Genomic DNA, 23,319 nt, shown 5'->3' with positions numbered 1-23,319 from the left:
AAAAGGAGGGGAGAGAGAGCAAAATTAATATTAAAGCCAAGAAATGAGTACATTTCATGGGATCCATGGATGATTTTTTAGTCTGTAAGCATTATAACAGTCAGTATTTCCAGATGCAGTGGATGATTTCAGAGTTTTTTGAATAGGACTACTCTAAAGCAAATTATCATCTCTGTTGCTGACCTCCTGAAGTATGATTCTCCCCTAGTTTTGACCACATACACAGTGGTTCCTAACATAGGTCATTGTTATATGTGAGTCCTTGTCAGATGAAATATATGTGAGAAGGATGACAGTTGTCACGCCTTTAAGTTGGGTCATTTATAGCACTGAGCATTTCTAGGTACAACAGTAACTATATAAATAAATTTAAGACATCTTCTCATTTTGTGTCCTTAAAATTTCTTTTAACAAAGGAGTTTTTCATGAAAGATTGGTAAACTCAACCAACTCCCTTTTTGCTAAAGTAATCTTACACTTCTTACCTTGAAGAAGATTTTTGTAATGACCGCAGTAGGTCAAGTGTAGAGGGAGGTGGTCAGGGTACCCAGTTGTGGTACAGTTATTTTAGACCACAATCACTTGCAGGTTTTCTAGAAGTGTCCATGGAATATTGGTTTTCAACTTATGTTTTGACGTTATAACCATTTTTTTTTTTTTTTTTTGTAAAATCTAGTGTGAAGGTGCCCTGTGTGAATATTGCTTTAACAATATCAAACAAAAATGAATCATTCATATGGGAGAAAGACTGCCGTCATCCCTCAAGGAGGAAAGCTTTATTAGGCTGCTGTTCTCAGGAGCTTCCTCTGTCACTGGTGAACCTGACAGTTATACTCTGTGATGAATTTTCGTCTGAGTCAGCAAAAAGATGTGAAAGTTATGTGATTGTCTTCTGGGGATCGGGAAAGCTTGTATTGTTAGGGGGTGTAAGGAAGTAAGGGAAAGCTGTTTGCCTTTAATGTTGCTTTTTCCTTATAGAGATTATGAAGTTTTCTTTTTAAATGACTTGTAGAAAAGAATTTTTATGTATTTAAAATGTATTTTTTATGATCACGAATTATTTATCCCAACATGAAATTAAGGGATTAGGAGGGGGAATAAAATAGAGTTTATAGGAAAGGAGCATGCAGAGGATGATCATCCAGTTGTCATAGTTTATTGCTTGAATATGTAGAATAGGTGGCAATTTGTAGACAAAACCAGTGGGCTTCTTGTCTTAATCTGACAGTTAAAAGTAGATCATGCAAACCAGGCATGTTCAGGCTTTTCTGGTGCCTGTTAGGAACCTATACTCCATGTTATATACACCGTATTGGATCAAATATAAGGCAGCTTTAAATGTGAGTTTACTGTCACTTTTCAAGGAACAACAATGTAAAAGGACAAACTGACAGAAAACCTAATCTCTCTATTCTTTGCATGACCTTGCAGTTTACTATCTAGTGAGCCTTTGTGTCATCCTTGGCTTACATTCCTTATAGGTCACAGGACAGGCACAGTTGTGGTGATGAGAGTGTGGCTGCATATCCAGAAAGCATGGGATCTGTTGTAGTTACGTGTTACATGCCTAAAATTTGCTGTAAAAGTGGGAAACTCTTCATTTCCCATCTTTGGTTGGGCACAAGTTCAGCAAAGTGGTCTCGGCTCTGGTGCTTGCATCTTGGGTGCCTGAAATTGTTGCCCTGTTACCTGTGGGACACATCTGAGCATTGAGGGAACCTGGATGAGTGCTGCTGCATCAGTGGGTTGAGGGCTTGAGGACTTGAGACTCTTAACATCGTTGGATGAGAAAATAATATCTGGAAAGCAGTTTATAAACACAGGACATGCAGGGTTTTTATTTTACCAGAATCCTGTAAGAATATTTTCTTATTTTACAGATTGGTTTCCTGCTTGCTTAGTAGTATGGATTGTACTGAATGTATTTCACTAAGGTGTGGCTTCAACATGAAGTTATTTGGCCATGGGTTCTCCAAAATTTCAGACCTGTTTGGGATGGTAGCTCTTAATTGTTGGCCTGTGAGTTAATGGCATCAAGAACCTTCAAGATTTTTGTTCCTAATAATTACAGGAGTTGTTATAAACATGAATCATATCTTTTGATCAATCTGAATTTCTGTTTTAGTGTATTCTAGCACTTAATTAGTGAGAATTAGCTGCAGGGTACCAAAGTCATTGAGGTAGAATCCAATTTCCACAACCTTTTTATTCAAGAGGGCACAATCCTGAGAAGTCTGAGTTTTATTTTTTGGATTATTTTCAGTGTTAGTTGATGGGCCAGGATATCTATGTTATTATTGCTCTTATAAAATGGCTTCTCGACATCTCATGTTTTGGCTTGCCTTGAGCTGAAAATGGTCTTAAGTGCTTTAAAATTGTTTGAGAAATGTAAAACTTTAATGAGGAGTAATCACCTTGGGGTATGTGATAGAAGTCAGCGGGATTCCTTGTTCATACTGTTTTTGGAGTATCAATGTGAAGAGTTACCTGGAACTTCTTGCCGGGGTTGTGGATAGTCTTTTGAAGTGGATATGCTGCAGAAGCATACTGGATTTAGTAGTTACTTGATTTGACTTTTTTTTTTCTTCCTTTGGAGTGAGGATCAGCCAGATTAAAAGAGGCTAATTTACAATTCTGGAATTTCATGTAAGCGGGATAGGAATAGTTCTTAGTTGATTTAATCTGACCACAAATGTTGGTTATCAGTAGGGAGGTGGTGGATTTGTTGCAACAATGTGGAAAAAAAATCCTAACTGTACAGAAGTGTACTCTTAAAAAACTTCTTTGCTGTCTTGGCAAATTTACATGGTCTGTAACATGCTTGTATTCCAAGGGGGTTTTGAGAAAGTGACCTAGTTGCTCGCTTCCATGAGTTTAGAGTTTATTTCTACTTCTTCTTCCTCTGGCTGATTTCATACTGTCTTTAAATACTAACATGTGTCTGTTTATGTGCTTACTCTTCTGCTTATTCTTGATGAAGACGCTTGATACTGTTCTGATGCTGTTGTAACAGAGTGCTGGTTAGGCCACAACAATCCCTGATTCCACTGACAAAAATTGCTCCTTGGTGCTCAGTTCATAACTGGTTGAATATGTTGAAGAACAGTGATAGATTTTGTTGTTGTTGTTGTTGTTGTTCACTGTTGGTCAGTGGTCTCCCTGATGCAGCATTGCAAGATCCTCTGCTCCTTGTTTTTCGTCAGGCATTAAAGGAAAGAAAGGGCTACCACCAGAACATACTGTCCGAGATGCTGCTTCTAATGATACCTAAATCATTGTCACTTCACTGTTTTTATATTCTTATACAGCTGCCATCTCTGAAGGGTCCAAACACCTTATGGAAATGTGTTGTGCATTATGATTAGTAACTGTCACCTGTGATTCTTTTTCTTTCCCCAGGGGATTATTATATGGGGTTATTTTTTCCATCCACTGTGTTATGTGTGTGTGGCCTTGTGTTTATGTTAGCAAAGTAAAGTAGATAATTAAGTGCTTGAAGTAGTTTATTTTCTATGTTTCATGTTTAGTTTTGTAGTTTTTAGTTGCTAGGTGTATTAGTCTTGTGGAATAGGTCCCTGAAAGGCCTTCAGTTTTATTGTAGGTAGGGTAGACCTATGGCGTTTGAGGAGTGGAGCCAAGCAGTCAACTGAGATCTATGGCTTTGAGCTTTAGGAAGGGCTCTTTCAGATCTTCTGGCCCAGACCACTGGTGGCTTTGAAAGACAGCCACTGAAGGTAACACTGTGGTGTTTGAAAAACAATATAGAAAGCATAGGATTTGCTTGGTCTGCCTGCAGTGAATCTTTTACTCCAGAGGTATTCATTCTATCATGGTTTCAGAGTAATTGGATTTTTTGAGGTTACTGTTCCATTGTGTAGGTGAAGGGTATGTTTGAAACACAGCAGAAATGCAATAAATATACATTAAAAATAAAGTTACGCTGGGATATGACACTGCCTCCTCAGCAGGTTTAAATGGGAAAATGTTCCTTGCTAGTACCACCATGTGAAAAGTTAGTCTACAGAGAGCAAGGATATTTCTCAGAACTTGATTCTGGATGTTACACAGAATGTAATTTTACCCTGAATAAGTTTACCATAATGAAATTAGGGGAAAAAAACGTGTATTTAGTGCATGCCAATGTCCTAAAACTGAAATTGCAATTTAGGAGAATGGTTCCTGTATTCTGAAACACTTGCATTGCCCTCACAGCTCAAGAGTCCATCTTGAAACAATGCTTTCAAATACTGAAGTAAGATCTAGAAATATTGCCTGTGCTCTGTAAGATCTGTTTTGTATCCATTATCCATGTTCTTCTCACCTATGGTTTAGATTACTGTTGGTATTTTCCTGAAAGTTTTACTTATGCTGTCATGTATGTAAATGAGGGATGTCTTCCAGAATCTCTTTAGACTGCTTTCGCTGCTAACTTCAAATCTTTTGGATCAAAACCTTCTTGATTATACTTCTGTTAGCTTATTGTCCAATGTTATTTAGTCTACATGGACATATTCAGTAATTGGCTTGAATTTTTCTGTAATTACTATTTTTCTTTACTGCATGTACATGGCCTTTTACAAAACAATGAAGCTGAAGTAAAGATTTACAGGCAAGAAAAGCATGCTTTCAAAAGGTGTAAGTAAAGCAGGCAAATGTTGAAATTGCAGCATTGAGCTTTACCTATGCCATCCTAATTTTGCCATCCTAAGTGTATGTACAGCACTATATTACTAATATATTGTACCTTAATATTATATTGTAGTCTTTCGTGATACGTGAACACAATATTCTCCCCCCAGAAGCCCCTACCTTTTTCAGTGTACGGGATACATGCTGCTTGTTGAATAAGCAGCTGCTCTGTAATTTGCTTTCTTCTCGTTGCATAACGTGCGTTCTCTTACTGTGCTCCCGCTCTGAAGGTGGAATGAATATATTCCTTTGTGAAATTTCTGTGACGGTTATCAGTAGGTTTGTGAGGCCCTACTGCTCTCTTCACACCTAAATGACCTAGGTGGGTCATTGCCCCTGTTTTGGAGACAAGGAAGTGGAAATACAGGGCGGGGAATGATTTGCCAAGATAACAATTTACCCAACAGCAGTGCCAGAGCTCAGAAAAGAAGCCAAATCTCTTACAGTTCTGTTGCAACATCATGGTGGTAACCGTTGTTTCTCTCTTCAGTCTTACTGTTGTGCTTACCTTTTCTTGATGACAGTCCTACATCTGTGTGCCCCCATTCCTCTAGTGATTTCTCCACCGAAGTGACTACTCTATGTTAGTTGGAAACCTACTGGTTGTGCTTTCTGATCAGTGACTAAGTCCCAGGAGAGGCCAGACCCCTCTTGCCCACCTTCTCATAATAGTTACCTAAGTAACTGATGTGGGCTTACCTTTCCGTCTTACGTGTGCCACCTTGGCCCCTCAGGAGTTGTGCTGGCCGCAGGAACAAGAGCACTGTAAACTGAGTAGTTCACCCTTGTGACCTATATTGAACGTTGCTTATTCTTACAAATATTTCACTGTGCCTCAGGGAAAGGAAATGGATATTTCTTATTTTATGGTTGGAGAATTGATGCCTGGGAGTAAGATGAAAATTTGTATTTGGTGTGGATGTCCACTGAGCTCTTTAAGAGCTTTTTGTAAAAAAAAAAATATATATGGCATTGCATCCATCTTTATATTTTTAAAGTATTGCTATCATTGATTTAATTGCAGCCTTGCGTACTCAGCATTTAGGGTAAATCTGACCCAAATGTGTCAGGATAAGCCCCCAGAAACTGAGAAAAGTATAATTATTGGTCACCTATTTAAAAAAAAGAAAAAAGGTTTGGTAGAAATGGCTTGTGTAGAATTGTGTAAGATCTCTGGCAGGATCAAGGACAGGATCCTATTTTGCAGGATAGCATTCAACTTCTTAAATGGTCATGACTTTCTTTTCCTGCTGTCTGTGTCTTGTTTATACATATTTCAGCCCTTGCAACAAATGGAGCAAGGATATTATGAACTGTCTCACTAGTATCACCTATTTCTATGGAGCAGATCCATCCAGTGTGCCAAAGGAAATGATGCTTTGTAGAAAAAGATAGATAGATATATATGTATCTGTCTCATATATATCATATATATAATCTTGTAATTAAAAAAAAATTATCACAGTGCCAATAGGCTAGAGAGGCAAATTATGATGAGCCAAGGTACCTTAATCGTGGTATCCCTGACTTCTGTATGTTTGCATGCGACCTCTTGTATTCTCCCAGGGCTTTTTGTGTATAATGTTTTACGGATTTTAAAAAAGCAATCTGGAAAGAAAAAACAGAAATTCTGTTATACATACATCTATACAGACCTATGTCAATTGGGCTAGTAGGGTAACTGATAGCAACAGCAGGTTGTCATCTTCTGTAAAACAACGCTAGCATAGTGCTAGTGATGAGAGGAGATGCTTCACAAATACTTGCAGATAGTAGAGGAGCAGTGACACCCAAGGAATTTAAGGGCTTGTAAAAAAAAAAATCACAGTTTTTAAAAAGCAACATATTTTTCTTTTCCGTTTATTTTCAAGGTGAAATTATATGAGATGGGCTGAGGCAGTTAGGCTGTGAATGCTGAACAGGGAAGGGCCCCACTCCTGCACCCTGTTTTGAGCTGCTTCTGACACACTGTTTTTGTGGTAAATCCAGTCAGTGAGTTAACCTGGCAGAAAATTAATTAAAAAAAAAAAAATTTTGCCAGGCTGGTGGACTGCATAAACCAAGTATGTATTTATATGAGCACCAGAGCAGGAACAAAAGATAGGGTGGACTCTCACAGTTAGGAGGAGGGAGCAGGATTGCCCCTTTCAATGACAGTTAGCTGTTAGGTTGGCTTAGCTATGTCATATAACTGCACTGTTAACAAAATCAAATGAAAAAACATTTGATAGATTATCTGAAATATTTTTAAAAAGATTCAGCTTGAGGCATGCATGTGATACATGAAAATTCACAAAATATTAACCAGTTGGACTGAAATTATAAACTACTAAAAGTACTTAGAAGATGCTGATTAGCCTTAGTTATGTGTCGTGCTTTCTTTCCTGCATATAAATTTCATCTGAAGTGTCCAGACTGAGCACTTTCGAGTGCCTGAGTTTCATAGTGTAAGGGCAGAAATTTTGCATTGTTCCTTTGGGGTTAACTGTACAGTGGTAGAAATTCCCACATAAATTCTCAAAATAACTATTTTCTAGTAGTTTATAATTTAGTGCCACAAAATCAGTGGGCTTTTTTTTTCCAGATAAAAAATAACATTGCCTATGATTTTTTAAATATTTAAAGTATGTTGCCTCACTGGTGACATCCCTGTGGATTTTGACATGTAACTGGCTTTGTTAATGTAGTATTGAAAGCTTTCCGATAACGCACATTTGATATTAGATTATGGTTATGCTGGTGATGATCCAATACTGATTTTAGGATAAGCAAGGTGGCAAAGATTTTCATGCATGGATAATTTTGTGCATGATAAGTAGATTTTCTGTGAGTAATCCTGTTGATTGTAATAGGCCTATTCACAGCTCAGTATGAGTGTAAATCTTTGTAGGATCAGGCCCTGTACTGGCATGTGTTCAGCAACATGGAGCATTTAGAAATAACTGTGCAACAAGTCTTAAGAGTGTTTGTATCATATGTTACATTTTAGAATGTGTTAATTTTATGATCTGTGAACCTTTTCACAATGATTTATGTTTGATTACTTTCTTTTTGCAAGTCAACACATTTTAATTCATTCTTACAAACGCTTGTGTGTTAATTTCAAAATCTTTCTTTTGGCTATGTCTTATTTTTCTGAGTGGGCAGAAGGGATAATTTTATTTAATGTTCTTTATTTAGAATCATTAAGTAGGGTATTATTTTTTACTTTCCAGGCTTCTGCAGTATGTTAAAAATTGAACTTTCACTATTGTGAAGGCTAGCTGTGTTTCCTTTTATATTGGACTATGTCCAGATTTTAATAGTGCAAATAAATATCTTTTCTGATGTGAAAATACTCAACATGTTTCATGGTCTGATAGGGTTTTTAAGTGGACATTAGGAACCTGTGAAGTTCTATTTTTTTCTTGTGTTTGGAGAGCATTGCATTGATGGCAGTTTTATTCATGGTAATGCTTAAACATAACATGAATTATGCACTTGTAATTTTAAATATGCTATTAGGTCATGTTGCTATCTCTTTCTTCATTAGCATTAGGAATTTCAGAATTATTTGTGACTTTTATACTTCCTCGTAGGAAGAAAGCTTTGAGAATGTTGATACACATTTTCCCCCGATCTAAATTTGGCATAGCTTTTAGGTATGTCTGCGTGGCAGCTGTAACTCCTTCATTTGTGTGTGCACATTGCATTTGTGGAGCAGTTTCACAATATGCTTTAATCTAATCTAACCGCTGACCACTGCTGAGAGAAGCGGTCCTTTTCCCTCCTCCCTGCCTTGTCACTCGTCCATCTCCCCTACACCCTGCCTGCACAGTCCCTCTGATCCAAAGGAAAGCTAATGGCTTTTCTGGTGGGTACTTTTCTGTCCAACTCCCTTCCTAGTTGCAGAGTGCTGTACTCGACCCAGTGAAGGCAACAAGAAGGTCTGAACTGGGAGAGAGGTGCGGGGCACTACCCCTTTGGGCTGGTAGCCCATGTATCAGATTGTTTCTTGCAGCTATATCATTGAGAGTTGGGTTGACTTCTTCTAAATCAGAAAACACACAAAATGTCTCATTGGAATGGCCTTTTGGTTGTTTGTTTCCCTATCTGAATTTCATAATGGATTTATTTTAATCTTCACTTTCTCATAGAAGAATGTGAACCTCTCTTGGCTTTGTAGCAGACTAGTGGGGTCTCAGTTGTAGTTGCTTTTTATAGGAATTTGTCTACTTAGAAAGGTTTTATTAGCAGTGCCAGTAAAACGGCTCTGATTATATAATGATTGGCTTTTTTTATTTAGCTTAAATCTTTCCAAAGTGAATTACACTAAATAGGGAAGGAAAAACCCCAATTCTGTACTAGAATAAGAATGGTTACTTAGGGGAGTTTTGTAGATTTATATACGTTATATTCATTTAAGTTTACAGTTTAGCACAAATCATTGTAGTATGACCATAGAGGTGAGCCATACGAAGCAATAATATGGTTAGGAGTTTCCATAGATTGCCTTTAAGTTTCTTGTATGTACATTGTACAGTTTGTTGTTCAGTCCCAGCATGCACTTATTCTTCCAAAGGCTGTTGTGGAAGCAAGGATGTGGTAGGAATGTACTTGGGTACATCTGTAGCTTCAGGTGTTTGTTCATTAGGAAGTTTGCCTTGTCTTACCTCAAATGAAAACACACTTCCCAAAATGTGGAACTAAAATAATGTCATTGGGCTACTGCCAGTGTAAGGTTACCCTGAAACCATTTAATACCTTGAATTGAGCTCAGTCTCAGCTTTTTGTGAGGGGAACCTTGGAGGTAGATGTTTTCATCAGAACAGTATCGAGTTGCTAAAGGCATGTTAGAATAGCTCGTGCATCCTGGCTCTTGTGTTTGCGTTGTTGAATCTTAGAAGACATGGTTAAAGGGAGTTTATGGCTACATATGGAAGTAGTATTTCTATCTCAAGTCTTTGTTAGAATCCTTCAGAAGGAGGTAAGGTTTAACCCAGGGAAATAATTAAATTTTAACAAACTTTATTTTCCTGTCTTCCTCAACCTTCCTTCTTTCTATTTTGCCTTGGAAAAACAGGGAGAAGTTAATATAGGAAAGAGGTGGAGTGGGATATGGGTATAGAAAGTATCAAATCCTGCTTTTTAATGCTAAAAAAAAAGTAGGGGTCTTCAAACAACAAAGACTTTTGCAGGAAATTGTTTACAAATAGAAAACTTCCATCTTACTTTAAAAAACAGAGCAAAAACATTAAATCAGTTCTGTTCTACAAACAGATATTAAAATGCAGGTGATTTTCATATTTTGTCTATCTGTTATTAATCCTTAAGCATATTTTCTTTTTTCATCTCTCATAAATAATCTTTTAAATCCTAACTACAGAAACTCAACCTAGTACTGCATGTATGAATTTTGTTTTTAAAGTGAACCCAATTAATATCTCTGGGTACTTGCTTATTGTTAAATAATGCTTTACTACTTGCTTAAGAAAAGAAGGGAGAAGACAGAATAACCCTTACCCACCATCAGTTGAAGTGGAGAAAAAGAGCTGGACCTTGTGTTGTACTCTGGTAGCTAACAGGTTTTGCCACTTTCCTTCATGGTCTCTGTTCAGCTTTACTTCATAGCAGCCACCATCCCAGCTGACTTTTTAAAATCCATTAATGTTTTATTTTGATTGTATTTTAATTTTTGATTCTGAATTGGAAAGGTCATCACACTTTTCATTTAGTATGTTTTTTTTTAAATGGCTGTTTCTTTAATTAGGAATATTGTCTTTACCACTTAGCTCTCCAACTTACTGCACCAGTAATCTTTGGAAAAACTGATGTCAGGGTTACTGAAATGAATAGCTCTGAAGTACTGCCGTAGGGTTTGGCATAGCAGCAGTTTTTGAAATGAAGCAACATGGTTCAATGGCTGTGGATGTTCTGCAAGCAGCTGTGGAGCACTGTGTGAAAAGAGAAGGTGCTGGGATGACCTGGGAGACTTTTCCTGTGCAGTCCCTCCCCTTCCCCTTTCTTCTCCCCCAAAATGTGTACACACCCAGGACGCCTGTAGATGTCTCTTGGGAAACGCTTTGCCTAGAGTAAAGGTTTGGAGAACCTCTACCAAGCAAAATGGATACTTTAAAGATTTTGTTGACAGCTTTTTCTCCTCTCAGCATATAGGGAAACTATATATTCAAAGAAAAAATCATATGATTATTTGGTGAAGCTTAATAAAAGTTCTGAAATTCCATGGAAAACATCTCTGCAATAATGATAGCAATGTTTTATGCCAGTTATTCCCTCAAGATCATCTCAAAATAAGTTGATCTTTGTTTCACAGATGCACCTTGCACTTAAAATATTTATTTAATCTTTGCAGGCTTGGTAAAGTGAGCTTGTTTGAATGCTTTTAACTTACATTTTCTTTATCACACTGTCATTCTTCCAAGAACACTTCTCCTCATCTTCAGTTTAAATGATAGGATTCCTTTTATGTGAGCCAAAAGGTGTCAGTTGACAAATTACATGTGTTTTACTGAATTGATTGCAATTGGGATACTTCTTGTTTGGATTAATAGCTTATTTTTGTTGGTGAGAGTAGCAGGCTCTTCTGCGCTCTTAAACACTCTGTCTCTCTATTTGCATTTGCCTGCCTACCTTCCTGCCAGGAAATAGCTTTAAATCCAGGATTTCTGCAATTCATACCTAATTTCAGAGTGATATGGCAGTATCCTCCATGTGGAACAACCTTCTGTGCTGTTTTCGTCAGTGGCTTGAGCAGACAGATTAGGGCCACTGTGTTCTCACACTTGATGGTGTTTGTTCTTCCTTTAATGTTTTTGAGCATCTTGAGGAGTTGTATTCTAGTACCTGTCCACATCATTCCTCTAAAGAATCTGCAGTGAGCTTATGCTGTCACATTTCTGTAGTGTGGAACAAAAGCATAGTGAATGACGATCTGTGTAAGATGTACCCTGAGTATGGATTAACTTGGGATAAAGGCTGAAATGAATAAATATATCTGCTTATTTTCCTTGGAGTCTGTCTTTCATGCTACATATTTAAAATGCCCTACCTAAGAAACCAGTCTCAACCTTAGATCTTTTGCACCATCTCTTATCAATTAATGGCTCCATGGGAGACAAATTCTTAAGAACTTCAGTTCCTTCTCACATTTCTTACTTGGCACAGGATAATCCACACTGATAAGATGATAAATTCACCCTCATTTTCTTCTTTTAGGAGCACTAAGGTCTGTTGTTGCAAGATGTCTCTGGGAGATGTGCATTGGTGGAAAAAATACAGTCTTAGTGCAGTGTCAGGCTTGTTTTTTGTTTGTTTGTTTTTGTTATGGCTGAGAAACTATCAGTATGGTTTCCCAGTTACCTCCAAAAAATACTTCATGGATTATATGCCTGCAGGTGGCTGTGTGGCATACTGGACATGCATTTTCCCTTGAAGACATGTGAAATCTCATTCTCTTACTATGAAGTGGATTAACTTGGGAATAAACTTGTCACCTAGCACTACCTGAGCTCGCTTAAGGCATTAAGGAATTGTTGTCCGTATTTGAAGACAGATGCTGTGAAAATCAAGAGTAAGATTTCAAACTTCTTTACGTTAGAATTGCAGACGAACAAAAAAGGACAAATTGCAAGCATAAATATTCTGAACAGACATTTTCCCCATGTTGTCCTGCTGTCACAGGCTTTCTTGGTCCCTAGAATGTGCTTTTCACATAAGAAGGAAGAATATTAAAAATTTTGATGACATTGTCATATATAAACAGATTTAGCTTGGTGACTTGGTCCTCTTGACTTCCAGCAGAGGAAGGCTTACTAAAAAAAAAAATCTAATTGACTGAAAAGCTTCTTTCTTCGGCGTGCCTCTTAAATATTTGAAACTCAGAGAGGTCAGACCATCCTCTCTGTCAGGCTTTTTATGATATATTCAGAAATTTAGAACCTCTCATTTGTCCCTCGCATAGGGACAAATGTCCTTTCACTTTCGAGTTATACGACATGAGTTGCTACCAGAAGGTGTTAATGGGCGCTTTTTTTTATTTCTTGGGGTGTGTGGGCGGTTGGTTTGTTTGTTTGTTTGTTTAAGAAATTGAGTGAATTTTACTTTCAGAAGGTTAAGAACTAATAGTAGTGTTTGAAACAAAGTATAATGTAGCAAAACTTTGAGATCTTTTTCAGCTGTTTCTGCTGGTGGTTTGCATTCCTACCAAGTACTCTAGGATCTCACCTGAAGAAAGACCACTATTTATTTTGTAAACTCAGTGTAGTTTGGTATAAACAAATCTTCACAAATGCTTAAGATACATTGAGAATTTTCAAAAGATTTTCCTGGTGAAGAAAAATTATTTGGAAAGTGATCAAATGGATCAAACTGAAAATGGCAATTTAAACATTTCATGTACATTCGTTTGATCCAGTCTTTTTGCACGTTGGCAGGCTGTTAAACTGGCAGCGGGTTATAGTGGTGCAGTTCTGCAGGGTGATGGCCCTGCCAATTCTAGGCAGAGAGACTTGATTTCTGTGGTTTGAGTTGTCATCGACAGCTGCAGGGAAAGATGCATAACCTCTGATTTAAAACTGAAATGGAGATCGAGCCTTTCACCATGCTGCATTCTTAGGGGGGCAGAATTTGAAGCTGATGACTAGCAATATGCCAACATCACAGTTATGTCGTACTTCTGAATGCATCAAAATCAAAGGTGCTGATGCTGTCGTAATACTCCCCGAGTCCTGTGCTTTGGCTAGGCCTGCTCTATGTTGTTCAGCTCCGCTGTGCCTCTGCTCCCATCCCTGTGTCTGCTGTAGCCTTTGTATAGCCTTTGCCCTTCAGCTGTGGGGAGATAGAGGGGTGGAGGAAGGATGTCTGTCTGTCTGAAGGAGTAGACCAGAGCACTGTGGAATGGGTAGAAGTTACGGGCCTGGGGAATAGGGTGAAGGAGGCTGACTGCTGTGACTGGACATGCAGTATGCCAAGGAGAAGAAGAATCTTAGGACTGCCTTGCATGTATAATAATAAGTAGAAGAAGTAGATGCTGCCACTTCCAGCTTCACAAAAGCCTGCTGCCCTATTTTAAAAAACAATTAATAATGCTATGACACTCGTTGGAATATTATTATTTTATTATCTATCTGTATATCATGTGAATATAATGGTATTGCTATTCATGACAGGAATTCATATTTCCTGACTATTGCTCCTGCTTAGTGGGTGTGAAAGTGAATGCCTTTTTTATAAACAGATTTGACCTCGCTATAGTCCTTCTTTGACATATACCTTTAGCCAGAAAGTTGCCTTTTCTCTCTTGTGGATATTAAGATGTTCCAGCGGCTACAGTATGCCCTGAGGTAGTAGTAGTGAAAGGGCACTTGAAGGACAAGGAAGTAGGGAGAACAGGACCAATATGAAAGAGGCATTTGTAAAAATGGAAAAAGGGAACAGAATAAAAAGGGCATACAGGAAAAAAAGGTTTTCTAAGGAATGAGAAGGAGGAATTAGCTATCATTTAATTACCAGAATTTTGCCAGTAATCAGAAGGCACTTTGATTTGAAACTTTTTATCTGAAAGTGTTCTTTTGTGTACACGTACATGTGTGTGAAAGGAGAATCTTTTCATGTTGAACCAAGATATCCAACTTTTTGCTTTTATTTGGATATCAATTTTAGGAATGCATGTGTATATGTTGAGTACTGACTGAGTTCTTATAAAATGTTTTTAAGTAAAAATTTTAACCAAGAGCACCAATTGTAGATGTTTACTATTAAAACTTTCTTTGTAGGTTATTGCACTTAAGAATGAACATTGAAGACAAGCTGGGAGGATTATTTCTTAAATGTGGTGGCATAGACCAAATGCAGTCATCCAGGGCTATGGTAGGGATGGGTGCAGTATCTGACCAGTCTGGAGTATCGGGAGAACGGCAAGAGGCAGTGCTTCAAGATCGGACTATGGCGCACCAAGAAATTCTTGCAACAGATGAAGTGTTACAGGAAAGTGAACTTCGACAGCAAGAGATGATTTCACATGATGAACTCATGGTCCATGAGGAGACGGTAAAAAATGATGATGACATGGATACGCAAGATAGACTTCCTCAAGGGCTGCAGTATGCTGTTAATGTCCCTGTAAGCAATTTCTTTGTGAAATATTGGAGAAATTACTAGGAAGCTTGATCTGGTAGTCTAATCCTACTCTGGCAAGAATCTATTAATTGCTTGTTTGGATTTTGATTATCAAAATATTTATGAATGGATGCTATTTATGAAAATGTCATTTGCCTCTGGCTGTGGATAAATTTTGCCAATTAAGTATAATCTTTAAGTGTCTGTTTTATAAATATTTTATAAGCAGGCTGTTACCATAGAATTAATGCGTTAAAATGTGCTCTTTTAAATATATTTAATGTTCAAGGGTAACTACAAACCAGAATAAATAGTGTTATTAAAAGGTGCATACTGTTTATGCTGTTCATAGTACTATCTAGTTTCTTTTGCTATAGGAAGCATCTTGTATGTTTTCAAAGTATGCGGACGCTTAGCAATTGCATTCACACTGCAGGTTGGACTGTGACACTTCATACATGACCATAAATATGCCCCTCCTTGATATCTCATAGAAGGTGTACTTCAGCTTTCCCAGAGAGAATATAGATGACTTCCTTTTTGAAAACAGAGCATCTGTCTGTTAATGCAGCACATCATCACTGTTACCCTTCAAACATAAAGGATAATTACCAGGACTTTAAAAGTAGATAGCCTTGTATATGAAGAATAATCTTTAGAAAGGTAGCATTGTTAAAACACTACTCTGTTAGCTGTAGATCAGGTGATTCAGGCATTAGAAAAATGTAAGAGTATCATGCTCTTTATTAAAGTTTACATTAGATTATTTTTTGGAAAAAACTTCATTAGCACTATTCTTGTTTTCTTAAAAAATACTTCTGTCTTAAATATATACTAAACTATTCCGTTAAATCTTGCATTGACAACACATGGACTAAAGTAAAATAGGTATGAAAACTGAATGGTTTTACAGATGGAAGTGATTTTAATACAAGAACTGATCTCAAAATCACCACAGGTCAGAAGGAAAAAACACTTTGGGAGATGAATGAAAGGATACATCAAAATGTCTCTGTAGAAATTAACTATGCCCTTTTTATTTAAGATACTTATTATTCCTTTCACTTAAATTTCTGAAAGAATGAAGCCACAAGACAATTCCCTTAGAAAAAGGTTTTCTGTTTCAGCAGTTTGTCATCTTCTAAAATTGAAAAATTGCTTTTCTGTAGTGAGAACCTTACCTGAAACTGGCACTTGGTATCTTAACAGATCAGTGTAAAGCAAGAAATTACCTTTACTGATGCATCTGAACAACAGAAACGAGACAAAAAACAAATACGAGAGCCAGTAGATTTGCAGAAAAAGAAGAAAAGAAAACAGCGTTCACCAGCAAAAGTAAGACATTGATTTGGCAAAACCAAGATTAAAAGAACCTGAAGATTTGGTTGACTATGACTAATTTCATTAGCATTTGAAGTAGTTAGGCTGGAAATTGTTTGTTTGCTCAGTAAAGATGCAGTTCTGAAGTTCACCAGAGACCCAAAACAAAACCTGATATAACAGTGTTTTTCTTTGAACTCCTTTTAGCAACATGAACCCTTGACATATTTTAACATCGGTCTCTCCAGGCAGTTCTCTCTCCAAATATTTTTTTTTAAATTATGAGTCAGTAGCTTTGTAGACAATTTATAAATCATTACTCTGTATCTATCTAATAATAGTTGTGCTTTCTGTGAGCCTGATAATTTAATATGCTTTATGCATAGTAGTGAAAAGTTTTTAAAAAGAAGTCTAAAATGGTAGTTTTGAAAATTCTAAAAAGTTTACTAATATATAAAAAAAAAATTACCAGTAGGGAATATTCCTGTGGTCATAATCATCTTCATATATGTATTTATTTATATCAAAAGATTCTTACCATAGCTGCTGGTTTGTTACTTCAAAATTTGTTTTGTAGATCCATTCATGAAGAGTATGTATCCCTGTATGTCTGAAAACAATTTTCTTCTATTGAGATGCACTTCAGATAAAACCAGAATCATTTCACCTTATGAGGTAGCAGTGTTATATCTTCTAGTAATTCCCCAAATCAGTATTAATCTTCAGACTTAAAATAGAACATATACAGGCTGCTCTGATAGGCAAAAGTCAGTTATATATGGTCACACAGCAGCATTAAAATAAGCCTACTCTGAAATCAACCCAGACTGTGTATACATTGAAGGAAAACTGACCCTAACACCAAGAAAAGCTCCAAAACCTCCTTTTTGTTGCCCTGGGAGTGGGACCCCTCAGTCCTCCTCAAAGCACTGTCAAATTAGGTTGCACCTGTAGTATTCTTGGAAAGTCGAGAAATTGTTTCAGATTGGGTGTGGAAGCAAGTTCCAAATCCTGTGCATCAAGATACTTCTCGCTTTGACAGAAAAAGGAGATCTAGGTTGAGTACCTCCACAGATCACTTCCATGGAAACATGGCAAGGTAGGAGAGGCATGTGTCCCTCTGTCTACAGACATACACTTGCATGCTTCCTTTTTATCTCCCAATCTGTCAGCATTAGTCTTCTGAGATGACAAAAGATTGAAAAAATGATCAGGAGAATTGTTAAACAGGTTCTTTTTCAGTCTCTCTTCCCCTTTTTTCAAACTTGTCAGTGTAGAAAGGCAGAAAGAAGGTGAAGGACTGATATAGGTGAGAGCCTACTGCAGTTTAAGTTAGTATTCCCAGAGTAATGGAGTTGGTTTTCCACCAAACAGCAGCTGGGACTTTTACAAATGGAAGTCAATTAACATACTGAAACATTTTAAATTTTATTTTATGTTAATGTAGTCATCCTATAAATAAAAAGTCAATAGCTTTTATGAATCCTGTCTACTTTTCCCTCTTCCATGCACACAAACACATGTACACACGCATACACACATGCACTATCACACACACATGCGCAAGCTTTTTTGTTGCTTTTATTAGGAAAACTGCACTGACAAAATTAACTTTCTTCCTTTAAGAGGTGGTATAATGAATGGATGCAGTAGAAGAGCCCAGGTTTAGGATAACTGTGAAATTAAGTGTATTTTCTGCACAATTATTTTAAAATTTCAATATACTATATGAAAAACATTTCATAACATGTATTTAAATTTATTTTAAATAACCAGTCAGTGTTTCATTAGCTGTATGTTGTTACAGAACAGAGTTTTTATAATTGTCTGTATCTGTGACTTACTGGAGCTGTAACATACCAATCTTACAAACGTATGAATGTGCTTGTCCTTCAGAGTGAATGCACAAGAATTGGTTAGCTTGAGACTTTCACTCTTGCTGAGTTTTGATGCAGCAGAATTAAAAATTGTTTAAGTAGATCATACAGTATTTGCTGCTATTGCATAGATACTATTTCAGTTATTGACTCTCTCTTTCTCATCACTGTCATTACCATAAAACCTGAAACAGCGTAGCTAATCAAATTGCAGATGTGTTTCCCCAGCAGACTTTTATTTTTTGTTAATAACAAGGGACTAAACTGTTTTACTTAAGGTTACTTAAGCTCTTCTTTATAGTTGTGTTTCCAGTTAAGTAAGACTTTTGGAAATGTAATTTGTTTACTGGTTTTCTTATTCTCTTGCCAGAGATAGTAGAGAGTTTGGGGTTTGTTTTTTTTTCTTTTTGACAAATTAGAGAAAACCTGTGATAAGCGTTATTGAATAAGGTAGATATGGTGCAATTTTTTTTCATTTAAGTTTTTTCAACTTTATATGAAAATAGCAGCTTTGTTTGACAGCAAAGCAATTGAGTGTGGCAAGTCGAATTCGTCAAAGAGATGCTCTGATGTGGATATTGAGTGAGCAATATTTTATTGAGTGAAAAACTTGAAAGGGGAGAAGAATAATACTATTTTCTTGGTTGTTTGGCTTTGAGGTTTTGGTTTTTAAAATATAATTTTGTCTCCGAGACTATTGGTATTATGTAGGTATAGATAATTTATATGACTATCCTGGATAAGTTTTAATGCCTTTTAGCAAACATTAACAATCGTGATTTGAAAAAAGAATGTAACTTTTCACTTTTGCTTTAAAATATGATTATCCGTGGTTCAGCGCCCAGAGGTGGTTTGGTTATTTTGCATCCTTTCCAACAGACGGACAAAGTAAACAGTAGCATATAAAGTGACTCAGCTGTGAATAGGGGAGCTCTAAGCTGATTTTCCATGAGCTGCTTTTGTCTCCGTCCTGTTGAAATGTCTCTTAATACACAACGAGACACAAGTTGGATTGGACTGCAATTGGAAATGTATACTAAAAGCCTAACACATAGCTTTGTAGCAATTAGCATTGTTTTACCTGAAATATTTAAATTTTCTGCATCGAAAAAATTAATGTTTTTTTTTTTTTTGTAGTTAATAAGACATCTTTAGAGGGTAGTGTGAGAACAAATTTTACTCTTTTTAAAATAGATCCTTACAATAAATGAGGATGGATCACTTGGTCTGAAAACCCACAAATCTCATGTTTGTGAGCATTGCAATGCTGCCTTTAGAACCAACTACCATTTACAGAGACATGTCTTCATTCATACAGGTACTGCTTGACTTCAAATTTGTCTTTTCTACTATATAAAGAGTTGTTTACTTATGTTAAAAATGTTTTCAGCTCTATGCGAATTTCATTTTTAAGAGTGTAGCTAACTTGGCATCTAAGCTTAGAGATTCCATGCACCAAAGTGTCAAAAGAATACCAGAAAAAAAAATCAACGTATGTTTAATAAACTGAAGACCTAGCTGTTTACAAGGTTTCTTTTCTTTCTTTATCAGAAAGTAATGGGTTGACTTGTAGCCTAAGTGCCAAAATTGACCCCTTTGTAAAATGTGCTCCGGCTGCTTATTTGCCTGATGAGGTATCTCTCTGGTTCGGAGAAGTGAAAAAGGTACTTACTATTATAATAGCTTGCCAGTATCCTGAATGCAGTCTTATGCCAGCATCGTGATTGATCTTGTTCATGAGGAAATTACAGCCATTTCAGATCACTCTTCCGTGCTAGTCTTAATGTGACTCTTAGGATCATGGAAAGAATTCTGCAGTTCATATACTTAGTAAGGATAATGTTTTTTGGTATTAGTATTTTTGGAATTCGCTCAGATGCTGGTTTTTTAATAGACATTTTAATATTCCTCAAAAGTAGTTATCCGAAACAACAGTGTGTAGTTATTAACTTATGGATGTGGAATTATATTGTTCAAGGTGAAAAACCATTTCAGTGCAGTCAGTGCGACATGCGTTTCATACAGAAGTACCTGCTACAGAGGCATGAGAAGATTCATACTGGTGAGTATAGTGCCTTGAGTATCTTTACTGGCGTGCTTAAAAACTGTTTCCCCACTCAGGCAAGGTTTCTGGTAATAAGTATGCAGCCTAAAACCCTGTTGTAGTTTGTTTTAACTTACCAGATGTTATAAAACTTTTAAAAATAAATTAGTTTTGTGCTTTCAACTTGCTCCACTTTTCTTTGGCTGTAAAGTGAGTATAAACTCTAGTAAGCAAATCTGAAAGTAGTATTCTATAAATAAACCCAGAGTAGCAAATCCTGAAGTTTGTGCATTCATAAAAGTCAAGGTTTGTTAAGCAGTTCTATCTTTTGTTGTATCAAGTTAATTCAGATAACGGGGACTTCCAAATTACATTTCAGTAGATTTATTTATTTATTTATTTATTTATTTTGGAATTTGATGGAAAAGTGCCAGGACTAAAATGGCCAAAATGCCTAACCCCAAAGGTATTAGTATCAGCTTTACTTTTCACTTTTTTTTTTTTTTTTTGAAAGGTTTAATTCAGAACTGTTCTAAAAATAAGAGCCTTAGTTTCAAAATATGCAATATAGGTCAAATAAGGCCCGAAGTTTTAAGCCAAAGAGAGTTAAAGTTTATACATGTTTATTTTTGTATCTTCTTGCACTGCACAAAACCACATTCTTTAACAGGTTTGGCTTCATCGGGTTTTTGGCATTTTGGTGCATGGCCTTTCAATCCCTCTTTAAATATTTTGTAATATGGTCCCTTTGGACTGGATGCCAATTTCTCAGCCTCTTTTTCAGAAAAGCAGAGCTGGTGAATGTGCACAGTGTTTCTTGGCTGTAGCATTTAAATGGATATGAAAGCTACTAACACGCAGTGCAGTGTGTGCATGTGTAAGAGTTGAGAGGGAGAAAAAACTCTGCAAAATGAATTTTCAGAGCAGTGTACAGGGAGTTACATGCACAAATGCCCTGTTGTTTATGGGATTTTTGTATCCTAGGTTGCCATGAGTCCAGACTAAGTAGGTTTCCTTCAGCCAGTCAGCCACAGAAGAGTCCTCCATTCTTCTGTCCAGTGTCTTTGTTCTGCTCCTAGTCTTTCCTCTGGCTCTGAATTGGTGAACCATGCTGCCTTCACTTTGTGTAGATACTATTCTTGAAAAGAATGCTCATTCACTCTTCCGTCTTATCTGCCCACCACCACCCCCCCCGCCCCCCCCAAAAAAAGGGGGGCAAAAATTTAAGTGCAGTCTTCACATTTTTCAGAAGTTTTGGTTTTTTTTTTTTTTTAAATTAGGATTATTCCCTGTACGTGGCTTTGAAAATGAGAGACTGGGCAATATAATTACTTAACACTTGACTGCAAATATTTTATAAATGGATGTAATTATCTTTTTAAATTCAACTGCTAGCTCTAATGAGAATTCTGTGTTGATTGTAAGCTTTGGAGGGAGGGTGTGGTGGGGTTGCAGGTTTTTTTGCCAGCTCTTACATATACTAGTCTTTGTTTAGCAGAGAATAAGCTGCCATTTAACAAATTAACCATATTGTTATCTGACTTTTTAGATAACTATGTTTTCCTCCTTTCCTCAGCATCCTGAGGTATAGTTTGGTTGTTTCTCAGAAAATTGAAGATGGCGATTGTGTTTAAATTGTTGAATTATGGGTGTTTTCCTAGGTGACAACTAGTAGCTGGTTAGGATAAAACATGTAAGACCCAGCTTCCAGGAGTGGAAAAAGCTTTCTTGAATTCCATTTAGTTAGCAAGTATTTGACTACTGCTTAATTTTGATTTGGCCCAGTTATAGTACAGCTAATTGGCATTCTACATACGTGTCTGTGCTTTCACTTCTATATGACAATATTCACTACTGGGCCTTAGCTGTTTGTGTAGCATTACTCTGTTGTTCAGGACTGCATAATTGAACGCATCCAGAAAACCTGAATTTTCAGCTTGCTTCTCTCACTAGACGGTGAGCAGTGGGTCTGTGTTTCACTTTGATGGAAGTAAAGGAAAGCTATCTTTGTAGTATTCATACTCTTTTAAGAAATATTTCTTATAAATTCAATACTGTATTTTTTCTTTTTATTTTGCATTTTTATCTCTCTGAATGACCACTTTTAGCACCAGGTTTTGTACAGTATTCAAAACACTGATGAAGAACAAGATGTTTCTTACTCTTTTAAAGATGTTTATCAAATTTTCCAGTTTATTTTAAGCCAATTGAAGACGGTGGTAACACTTAGAAGCCCCATTTTATGCCTGTTACAAGCCCTGAATTTACAGGTGCTCCAGCTAGTTTCAGTGTGATTTGAATTTGGTTCTCTGAACCACTCCTTCAAATGAAGTGTTTTGAGGGAGTTAGGAAGCAATCAATGAACAGCCTTATTCTGTGTAAATAATTAAATAGTTGCATCTAAAAGTAGACATTGCATTAATACAAAATTCACTTACTAGAAATAATTGTATGTAGAGGAGGGCAGCAGTGCTAGAACCCTGCTGCTAAACTTGTCACTAATGGTACAGAAAATCACCATTTCAGTTGTAAGAGAGGGAAGAGTCATTGGTGCACAAATATTTTCATATTTTGAGTTTACTAGGCTCATGAAGATGCTGAACGTTCCCCCCCCATACATCTGCTTTCTTTTTGCTTAGAGATGTTTCTATACACCTTACCCACTCATGCATTCATGTGTCCTAATTCCGTAACCCACCCTACTTTCCATTTTAAACACAACAAATGAGATTACATTTTTAAAAAATAAAGCAATATTTGGGCTAACAATTCAACTGCCTTATTATTCAGTCATGCTGCTTTTTTATTGCCTTCTTTGGTATTTTATAATTTGTATTTTGTCTGTTTAGATTTTAAAATGCCTGGGGGTTTATAATTGTTACAGCCTTCATACACACAGTATTTGTACTACACTTTATAAATAGTTCTATTGCTCAGTTTTAATAGATTTCCAATGCAGATGCAAAACATAGACTGTTTTCGTAAATAATGCATATAATTCTTGTATTGTATTTTTAAATTTTGACTTTTTTTTTTCTACATCTGATTCTTTCCCACTCACCAAGGCATTTCAGAAAAATATGTCCTGGATTCTCCCTACATTAGCAAAAGGTTATTATTAATGATCTCCTCCATTTGCAATAGCTCTTGTTTGAAAAGTACAACAAAATTTCAGAAGGCATCTGAAGTTTCAGACTTCTGCTAGGAAGAAATTATTATAGGAAGCATATCTTCATATTAATTTTTAATCTTTTTCTAATATTATCTCCCTTA

General features: G+C 36.5%; 1 protein-coding gene across 3 annotated transcripts in view; it reads left to right on the top strand.

Moving 5' to 3' along the window:
* Positions 1-23,319, top strand: part of ZNF148 (zinc finger protein 148) — a 41,512-nt gene that overhangs the window by 6,000 nt on the left and 12,193 nt on the right. Inside the window, exons 2-5 of one of the 3 annotated variants that reach the window (XM_075511427.1) lie at positions 14,463-14,808; positions 16,015-16,140; positions 19,197-19,320; positions 19,981-20,064. In XM_075511427.1, the coding sequence (XP_075367542.1) occupies positions 14,479-14,808; positions 16,015-16,140; positions 19,197-19,320; positions 19,981-20,064 (664 nt within the window). In that variant the 5' untranslated portion in view covers positions 14,463-14,478. Of the gene's footprint in view, positions 1-14,462; positions 14,809-16,014; positions 16,141-16,702; positions 16,801-19,196; positions 19,321-19,980; positions 20,065-23,319 lie in introns of those variants that run through there. The other 2 variants (XM_075511429.1, XM_075511428.1) reach the window with 2 other exon arrangements.

The sequence above is a fragment of the Mycteria americana genome, chromosome 9 (genome assembly GCF_035582795.1).
Source record: "Mycteria americana isolate JAX WOST 10 ecotype Jacksonville Zoo and Gardens chromosome 9, USCA_MyAme_1.0, whole genome shotgun sequence".
NCBI lineage: Eukaryota > Metazoa > Chordata > Aves > Ciconiiformes > Ciconiidae > Mycteria > Mycteria americana.
This window is presented reverse-complemented; position numbering and strand designations above follow the sequence as displayed.